Source organism: Mus caroli, unplaced genomic scaffold (assembly GCF_978045245.1).
Source record: "Mus caroli unplaced genomic scaffold, Mus_caroli_1 scaffold_3, whole genome shotgun sequence".
NCBI lineage: Eukaryota > Metazoa > Chordata > Mammalia > Rodentia > Muridae > Mus > Mus caroli.
This window is the reverse complement of record NW_028227258.1, coordinates 24,587,290-24,597,500: the sequence shown is the minus strand read 5'-3', so window position 1 is coordinate 24,597,500 and position 10,211 is coordinate 24,587,290. Positions and strand designations below refer to the sequence as shown.

The window sequence follows — 10,211 nt, the reverse complement described above, 5'->3', positions numbered from 1 at the left end:
CAGGCTGGCCAAGAACTGCCTTGTAGCTCAGGCTGCTCTCCATCTTGCAGTATTCTTCCTGCCTGTGGCTCTCTTGAGTGATGAGATTTCATGTTTACAGGTGTGTACCACCACACACGGCATTTTTGCCTTTATTTTTAACTTTTCATATATTCTGTGTATTAACCAACGGTTGTTTTTTTACATGTGAGATTAATATAATGGAAAATATGTGATTAATTTGCCAGTTTGTCTTCTAAGGAGTCAGGTACGTCTTTGGTTTTTTTCCCTGTTACTCACAGTGCCCTAGCCTCTAACTGGTTCTACGTTTCAGGGTTTAGCGTGGATCCCTTCTGTTCTGCTCTGAGAATTGGCATTTATTCCTTCTGTAAAGCTCTAAAACTGGACTGAACCTAGACTGAGGTTCCCTCCCAGTTAGGTGGGTGGGGCAGGTTTTAGCGTTCGTTGTTTTATAAACCTGGTTAGTGATGGTGAACTAGAGACTGACAGCAACTTGGAAGGAAGCAAGACTCCTCCACAAGAGCTCTGTCTTGGGCTTAGAGCAACAGTCAACGCCCAAGTCCAACTGTAGAGACTAGAGACTAAACACTCCTGGAGAGGTAGAGCAGGCAACAGTTGGGTTTCCACAGCGTGGTGTTCTGCTGGGGAAATCTGCTACGCTCCCATCATCTTGCTTTAAATATATCAGTAGAGGGGCTGGGAAGAGAGCGCAGTCAGTAGAGTCCTTCCCTAGTATGCTTGAGGTCCTGAGTTTGATGCCTGGCACCACATAACTGTAGCCCTAGGATTCTGGAGGTAGAGGCAGGAGGACTGGAAGTTTATGGTTGTCCTCTGCTACACAAAGAGTTTGAAGTCAACCTGGGCTACAGGAGACCCTGACTTAAAATAAGCAAACAAATGAATATATACATTTTTAAAGCAGCGATTCTGTGGCTAAGCTTTGGCCTAGTGTAGGTGTGAGACTAGTATGGCTTCAGGATACAGTTTGTGCTTCAGCCTTGAGAATTTCATATAAAGCTCCAGGTCTCACTGTTTTTCTTAACATGTGTCTAAACATTACTTAGAATGACTTATTTCTTAAAAGGACGTTGCTGTGGAGACCTGGTGGCCTCGTGGACATGGGAACCAGACTGGGTACAACATGACAATTCTCTTTGCTCTGGATGGAGGCTTAAAAATTGAGAAAGCAGCCAAGGTGAGTGAATAAACTATTTTGTGAAAAAGATCATTCCTTGATAACATAGCTACACTGACATTTGAAAGAGAAGTAGTAATTACGAACATTTACGGTTCTACCACCTACAGTAATGAATAGCGGTCAAAGTTTCCGGGTGTGTCATTGTGGGTTCCTAAATGCATCAGGCTTCTATTTTGGCCATAGCTTCTTGTGCTTCACACCCTCTCTGTGTTTTCCTTCTTTCTTAGTACTAGGGTTTGAGCCAGGGCCTCAGACCACGTCTCGCCCTGAACGCCAAAGCCTTGGCCTTCTTCCATGTGCTCTTACGTCATAGCTATGTAATTATAAAGTGTATATACTGCTGGAAGGTCTTATGATCAGAAGGAACCCTGCCCTGCTCTTTCTCATTTTACATCTCAGGGCAGCAACAACAAAAGTAACTTCTTTATTTTTAAAAAAGATTTATTTATTATTTATTATATGTAAGTACACTGTAGCTGTCTTCAGACACACCAGAAGAGGGTGTCACATCTCATTAAAGATGGTTGTGAGCCACCATGTGGTTGCTGGGATTTGAACTCAGGACCTCTGGAAGAGCAGACAGTGCTCTTAACCTCTGAGCCATCTCTCTAGCCCCTCAAAATAACTTCTGCTTACTTCTTCAGCCATTTGTCTCCACTTTCCAAATTGACACGCTTCTCCTGATTGCCTTCTAATTCTTCTCTCCTGCCCACTTTGGGATTGAGCACTTAGAAGTGTAAAGATCTAGCTGGGCAGTGGTTGTGCACGCCTTTAATCCCAGCACTTGGGAGGCAGAGGCAGGCAGATTTCTAAGTTCGAGGCCAGCCTGGTCTACAAGGCTCTTTGGGTTAAGATACCCCTTACTTCTTAGCTCTATGGGTTAAGACACCCCTTCCAGTGCCATTTCTTTATGTTAAGAAGGGGCAATTGGAATGGCCTAACTTGGTTCTAGCCTATCACAGCCACGGTGTATAACAATCCTTTCCTACAGTTTTCCCTCCCCTGACCTGGACCTTCGGTGTCTGTGGTTGATAGAAGGCACCCTGCGGTGCCACCTCTCACAATAGGTATCACCTCTCCTCCCACCCAGGTGGCATCCTGAGTGTGGGACACACTCTTTGCTCCTTTTGTTTAACTGTGCTACCTATTTCTACAAGAAGAAGAATGTTTGTGTGTGCACACATACACAGCATGTTTGAGGATGATTCTTGGGGACTTTTTTTTCCCTCACCCTCTTGGCAGTGGGTATGCATTCTCCCACATGCTGGCTTATTGAGTGTGGTCTTCATAAAAACGTGAGAAGTCATGAGTCACCCAAGCTCACTGCAGAGCAAAAGAGCTTCTGTTTGTGGTACACCGTTCCTTTTCACTTAGACTCACTGTGGCTGTACCGTTGTTTACTCTGCATGAAGAGGGCAGCCTTTGACGAGAGCGATGACGTGTCACCCCCTCATGTGTAGATGTGGAGTGTACCCTCTCTCGGTGGCTTCTGTAGAGCACGTGATTGTGGATGCTTAGTCATTCAGTTGCCTCTTGGGGTCCTATTGTGTTTTGGCTGCTATGCTCATGATTATACGCTGTGTTCATTTCTTCCTGAGGCCTTGGTAACACTAATAATTTGGTTTGGGAGGTGACTTCATGAAGCAAGCACTTATAATAATGGTTGATGAACATGCTAGAGAAATAGAGAACTTTGAAAGCAAGCCAGGCATGGTGGCACATGCCTGTCATCTCAGCCCTTGGGAGGCTGAGGCAAAGGCTGAGTTTGAGGCCAGCCTGGGATATCTAGTATGACCTCCCTCCCCCCCCCCCCCACATCTCTAAAGGAAACACAGAAACAGAACTAAATAAGCATTTGAACTGGATTAGGAACATGGAAATCAGCAAAATATTGATAATTGTAGGTGTGCTAGGGGAAGACACAAAGAGGACAGAACCCTGAGGAATTATAATAAATAGGGTTGCGGAAGAGAAAAGTCTGTAGATAAATCTACACAAGGAATGGCCAGAAGTAGAGTCACTTGGTGGAGGTGAGCGGAGCCTGAGGGAGGGTACTCTAGGAGCAGACAGTGCTCACAAGCATCAGCCATTGCAGAGGTGCTCCTGATGGAAAGACACTGAGAGGGGTCCTGAGGGTTGGCCATGAGGAGGCCACTGGTTGCCTGGACCAGAATGGAAGCCAAACTGCCAGAGTTCTTCTAGCCGTGACTGCAGTTAAGACGATGGCTGTGGCAACTACTACCACTGCTGGGTCTGACTTTACCACAGTGTAATAGTGATCACCTGTGGATCAGGAGATTGTCCACATATAGGCATCTGAGCAAATAGCTGGATGTATTGATAAACTGGGAATCAGAGTTTGCATAATGGTTGGTGGGGGCTGGGGGCTACTTCTACATCTCGGTGACTAAAGGACCTGTGAGAAAGAGTGAGAGACAGAAAGGTTTACTTTAGCTCATGTGTGGTGCTCACAGGCCAGTGTGGTGGAGTTGGTTCTCTTCTCCCAACACTGGGGTCCTGGGGAGCCAGACTTGGCCATCAGCTGTGTGGAGTAGGCACCTTGATCTGCTAAGCTGGCTCACTGACCCACTGACTGTTTTTGTTGTTGGTGTTGTTTGGTTGGTTTTGTTGTTGTTGTTGTTTCTGTTTTTGTTTTTCAAGACAGGGTTTCTCTGTATAGCTCTGGCTGTCCTGGAACTCACTCTGTAGACCAGGCTGGCCTCGAACTCAGGAATCCGCCTGCCTCTGCCTCCCGAGTGCTGGGATTAAAGGCGTGCGCCACCACTGCCTGGCTCACTGACTGTTTTTGAATGATGATCATAGCTTGCTTTTTTGGGGTAGAAAGTCACTTCATTGCCATTTCTCTTTAACTCGTCTCTCCATGCAGAATAACTAATCTTGCTGTAGGCTCTCTGTATCGTCTCTGGTGTCAAGATTGTTCAGCGAAAATAAATTATTGTCGAAAGGCGATAAGACAATGTAAGCAGCCAACTAGAACTTGTGTCTCCTATTCCCAAGCCAGATGCAGAAGATTGCCAATAGCTGATCTAATTAGAAAAGCGATTGGGACTTCTTCGGTTTTATGTAAAATACACTCCAGTCCTTTCTTTGAGTTTTAAATCCCCATTTTCATCTTTGCAGTTTCCTAGGGCAGAAAGGGAATGTGACATCCATGGAATTCTCGATCTTTCTTTCTGAGGGCTGCTCACAATTCCCTGAAGACCCCACTAGCTCCCAGGCAGACAGCGTGGAATTCAGAATAATGAAGGTGTGTTTTCACACACAGTCCCCGAGGCTTTGCCATGTTTTCCAGTGTATTAATTTCCCCAGTGTTGTCAGAGCAAATTCTGACAAGCTGGGTTGCTTGAAACAGTGAGAGCGTCTTCTCTCACAGCGGCGGATGCTGCAAATCCCAAGGTGCATCTGGAGCTAGGCTTCCCTACAGACTTGTCGTAGGCCCTTCCTTGCCTCTTCCCCTCACTGCCTGAAACCCTCCTTTGCTTTGCTCTGTAGGTGCCTGACTCCAGTTTTTGTCCCCTTCACTGTATAGCTCTTTCCCCTCCCCACCCTACCCCCCCCCCCATTTCTCTTTCTTCTGAAGTTTGTGTGTTTTTGAGACAAGGTCTCACTATGTGGCCCAGGCTGGTCTGAAACTTACATCATTTCTGAGTGCTGCTCAGATCTCTCTGAAGACCTCACTAGCACCCAGGCAGACAGTGTGGAAGAATGAAGGCTATGCAATGTTGTCTGGGGTATTAATTTTCTGCCTCCCAAATGCTGGAATCACAGGCACAAGTCACCATGCTCACCTTTTTTTTTTTTTAATTTATTTATATGATTATACTGTAGCTGTCTTCAGACACACCAGAAGAGGGCATGAGATCCCATTACAGATGGTTGTGAGCCACCATGTGGTTGCTGGGAATCGAACTCAGGACCTTTTGAAGAGCAGTCAGTGCTCTTAACCGCTTTCCAGCAGTTAAGTCGTGAGCCGTCTTTCTAGTAGCCCCCATGCTCACCTTCTTATCCATTGGGTTAGAGCTTGATATGACCTCATTCAAACTCAACGATTGATGTCTTTAAAGCATTATTTTCAACTAAGGTTCCATTTTGTGGCTTGAGGTCGACCTGACCTTTGGGGAACACAATGTTTAAGTCACTCCACCTCCCTTCATTCTCCTTGTCAAAAACTTAAAGATTGACAAACGGGCTGCTGTCAGTGGCTTCCTCAGGGTCCTGGGAGAGCAGTTCACCCAAGCACATGCAGTAAGTGTGTGAGGTTTGCTTTGTCATCAAATTTTAATTATTACTACATTTTGTGAGTTCTAGAAAATGCCAGTGATAAATACTGTTTCCCCCACATCTGTTGTTGGGCTGCTAAATTTTTTTGCTTGTTTGTTTGTTTTGTACGTGGGGTGATCACTCTTTTTTTTTTTTTTTTTAAAGATTTATTTATTATTATAAATAAGTACACTGTAGCTGTTTTCAGATGCACCAGAAGAGGGCATCAGATCTCATTATGAGTATTTGTGAGGCACCATGTGGTTGCTGGGATTTGAACTAAGAACCTTTGGAAGAGCAGTCAGTGCTCTTACCCATTGAGCCATCTCACCAGCCCCGATCACTCTTGAATATGTGTGGAGAACTGGATCTGACTCTTTCTTATTATTGCTCCTTTAATAAAGATTTGTTATATATGTACGTTTGTTTGGAGAACGCCAGTGGTATAATATCCCTGGTCTCATGGATACCCCTTTTCATATCGTTTTTAAAAAGTTTTAAAAATTAGATTTGTTTGCTTTATTTTATTTGTGAGTGTTGGGGCTGTGTGGAGATATTTGCTGGAGGGGGTTAGGAATAAGTGAAGGGGCTGGGAGATGGCTCAGTGTGCTTGACAGGCAGCACTCACATAAAAGCTGGGTACAGTGACCCATACCTGTGGTCCAAATGATGGGGAGGCAGAGTCAGGTATCTTCAAGCAACTGCATCCCATGTTTCTTAATTCCCTGCCATCGGCCAAGATAAAAATGCTAGCAAGACCACCAATCCCTGTGGAGGTCAGGCAGAGGTCAAAGCTATCAACTCCCAAACTGACCTTGGCTGCCTGAAACTCGTCCTGTGAGCCTCGTGGAACTTGCTCTTTTGGGAGCATTTCTTCAGATGTGAACCTGTCAGAACTTGGCAAACACTTCATTCTTTCTAACTTTAACTCATCAGTGGGAAAATTCTATAAAGTCCAGAAGTTCCTCCCTAAGTGAGATGTTTACTGTGGACCTGGGGCAGATGAGGGACACAGCCTGAGAACTGACTCTGAACTTTGACATGGATTAAAAAAATAGATAGACATTGCAGTTCAGTTTAGATGATTGTGCGCTGGTCTGCGTGAACTGTTCTTTCTGGAATTATCTTTTTCTTGTTCTTTTAGGTGTGGGCCATCAGGTAGAGTATATTTGGTAATTATATATTGTCTTGGACCGTCAAGGTTTAAGCCACATCTTTGGTAATAGTGCACAGGGAATTTGGTAAAAACAACTTACTATGTAACAATAAAATGGAAGGAAATAGATATTCGATTGTAAGAGCAGAGTCGGCGTGGGGAAGTGTGTGCTGAGAAATAACACTCAGTGCAGCTGTGTTGAGGTCCAGCTAGGATTACAGAGCACCCTGCATTGCACCAGGAACTAGACACCTGTTCTGAATCAGTGGAGTGGAAAATCATTTCTGTCTGCTCTCACTCAGCACTTCTCTGATTTTGTAGAAGAAATACTTGGGAACTTATTTTTTTTTTTTGATTTTTAATATTTTTATTACATATTTTCCTCAATTACATTTCCAATGCTATCCCAAAAGTCCCCCATAGCGCCCCCCACTTCCCTACCCACCCATTCCCATTCTTTTGGCCCTGGCATTCCACTATATTGGGGCATATAAAGTTTGCAAGTCCAATGGGCCTCTCTTTCCAATGATGGCCGACTAGGCCATCTTTCGATACATATGCAGCTAGAGACAAGAGCTCTGGGGTTCTGGTTAGTACATCATGTTGTTCCAACAATAGGGTTGCAGATCCCTTTAGCTCCTTGGGTACTTTCTCTAGCTTCTCCATTGGGAGCCCTGTGATACATCCAATAGCTGACTGTGAACTTCCACTCCTGTGTTTGCTAGGCCCCTGCATAGTCTCACAAGAGACAGCTATATTTGGGTCCTTTCAGCAAAATCTTGCTAGTGTATGCAATGGTGTCAGCGTTTAGAAGCTGATTATGGGACGGATCCCTGGATACAGCAGTCTCTAAATGGTCCATCCTTTCATCACAGCTACGAACTTTGTCTCTGTAACTCCTTCCCTGGGTGTTTTGTTCCCAATTCTAAGAAGGTGCACAGTGTCCACACTTTGGTCTTCATTCTTCTTGAGTTTCATGCGTTTATCAAATTGTATCTTATATCTTGGGTATCCTAAGTTTTGGGCTAATATCCACTTATCAATGAATACATATTGTATGAGTTCTTTTGTGATTGTGTTACTTCACTCAAGATGATGCCCTCCAGGTCCATCCATTTGGCTAGGAATTTCATAAATTCATTCTTTTTAATAGCTGAGTAGTACTCCATTGTGTAAATGTACCATAATTTCTGTATCCATTCCTCTGTTGAGGGACATCTGGGTTCTTTCCAGCTTCTGGCTATTATAAATAGGGCTGCTATGAACATAGTGGAGCATGTGTCCTTTTTACCGGTTGGGACATCTTCTGGATATATGCCCAGGAGAGGTATTGCTGGATCCTCCGGTAGTACTATGTCCAATTTTCTGAGGAACCGCCAGACTGATTTCCAGAGTGGTTGTACAAGCTTGCAATCCCACCAACAATGGAGGAGTGTTCCTCTTTCTCCACATCCTCGCCAGCATCTGCTGTCACCTGAATTTTTGATCTTAGCCATTCTGACTGGTGTGAGGTGGAATCTCAGGGTTGTTTTGATTTGCATTTCCCTGATGATTAAGGATGTTGAACATTTTTTCAGGTGTTTCTCTGCCATTCGGTATTCCTCAGGTGAGAATTCTTTGTTCAGTTCTGAGCCCCATTTTTTAATGGGGTTATTTGACTTTCTGGAGTCCACCTTCTTGAGTTCTTTATATATATTGGATATTAGTCCCTTATTTGATTTAGGATAGGTGAAGATCCTTTCCCAATCTGTTGGTGGTTTTTTTGTCTTATTGATGGTGTCTTTAGCCTTGCAGAAGCTTTGTAGTTTCATGAGGTCCCACTTGTCAATTCTCGATCTTACAGCACAAGCCATTACTGTTCTATTCAGGAATTTTTCCCCTGTGCCCATATCTTCAAGGCTTTTCCCCACTTTCTCCTCTATAAGTTTCAGTGTCTCTGGTTTTATGTGAAGTTCCTTGATCCACTTAGACTTGACCTTAGTACAAGGAGATAGGAATGGATCGATTCCCATTCTTCTACATGTTAACAACCAGTTGTGCCAGCACCATTTGTTGAAAATGCTGTCTTTCTTCCACTGGATGTTTTTAGCTCCCTTGTCGAAGATCAAGTGACCGTAGGTGTGTGGGTTCATTTCTGGGTCTTCAATTCTATTCCATTGGTCTATTTGTCTGTCACTATACCAGTACCATGCAGTTTTTATCACAATTGCTCTGTAGTAGAGCTTTAGGTCCGGCATGGTGATTCCACCAGAGGTTCTTTTATCCTTGAGAAGAGTTTTTGCTATCCTAGGTTTTTTGTTATTCCAGATGAATTTGCAGATTGCACTTTCTAATTCGTTGAAGAATTGATTTGGAATTTTGATGGGGATTGCATTGAATCTGTAGATTGCTTTTGGCAAGATAGCCATTTTTACAATGTTGATCCTGCCAATCCATGAGCATGGGAGATCTTTCCATCTTCTGAGATCTTCTATAATTTCTTTCTTCAGAGACTTGAAGTTTTTATTATACAGATCTTTCACTTCCTTAGTTAGAGTCACGCCAAGATATTTTATATTATTTGTGACTATTGAGAAGGGTGTTGTTTCCCTAATTTCTTTCTCAGCCTGTTTATTCTTTGTGTAGAGAAAGGCCAATGATTTGTTTGAGTTAATTTTATATCCAGCTACTTCACCGAAGCTGTTGATCAGGCTTAGGAGTTCTCTGGTGGAATTTTTAGGGTCACTTATATATACTATCATATCATCTGCAAAAAGTGATATTTTGACTTCATCTTTTCCAATTTGTATCCCTTTGATCTCCTTTTGTTGTCGAATTGCTCTGGCTAGGACTTCAAGTACAATGTTGAATAGGTATGGAGAAAGTGGACAGCCTTTTCTAGTCCCTGATTTTAGAGGGATTGCTTCAAGCTTCTCACCATTTACTTTGATGTTGGCTACTGGTTTGCTGTAGATTGCTTTTATCATGTTTAGGTATGGGCCTTGAATTCCTGATCTTTCCAAGACTTTTATCATGAATGGGTGTTGGATCTTGTCAAATGCTTTTTCCGCATCTAACGAGATGACCATGTGGTTTTTGTCTTTGAGTTTGTTTATATACTGGATTACGTTGATGGATTTCCGTATATTGAACCATCCCTGCATCCCTGGGATGAAACCTACTTGGTCAGGATGGATGATTGTTTTGATGTGTTCTTGGATTCGGTTAGCAAGAACTTTATTGAGGATTTTTGCATCAATATTCATAAGGGATATTGGTCTGAAGTTTTCTATCTTTGTTGGGTCTTTTTGTGGTTTAGGTATCAGAGTAATTGTGGCTTCATAGAATGAGTTGGGTAGAGTACCTTCTGTTTCTATTTTGTGGAATAGTTTGTGAAGAACTGGGATTAGATCTTCTTTGAAGGTCTGATAGAACTCTGCACTAAACCCATCTGGTCCTGGGCTTTTTTTAGTTGGGAGACTATTAATGACTGCTTCTATTTCTTTGGGGGATATAGGGCTGTTTAGATCATTAACCTGATCTTGATTCAACTTTGGTACCTGGTATCTGTCTAGGAACTTCTCCATTTCAGCCAGG

At 43.3% G+C, this 10,211-nt stretch overlaps 1 protein-coding gene across 1 annotated transcript in view; it reads left to right on the top strand.

Annotated features, from left to right (window-relative positions):
• The window catches only part of Manba (mannosidase beta), an 85,390-nt gene that overhangs the window by 33,760 nt on the left and 41,419 nt on the right, over nt 1–10,211 (top strand). The window contains exon 7 of the mRNA XM_021157735.2: nt 1,085–1,195. Within this exon, the coding sequence (XP_021013394.1) occupies nt 1,085–1,195 (111 nt within the window). The remainder of the gene's footprint in view (nt 1–1,084; nt 1,196–10,211) is intronic.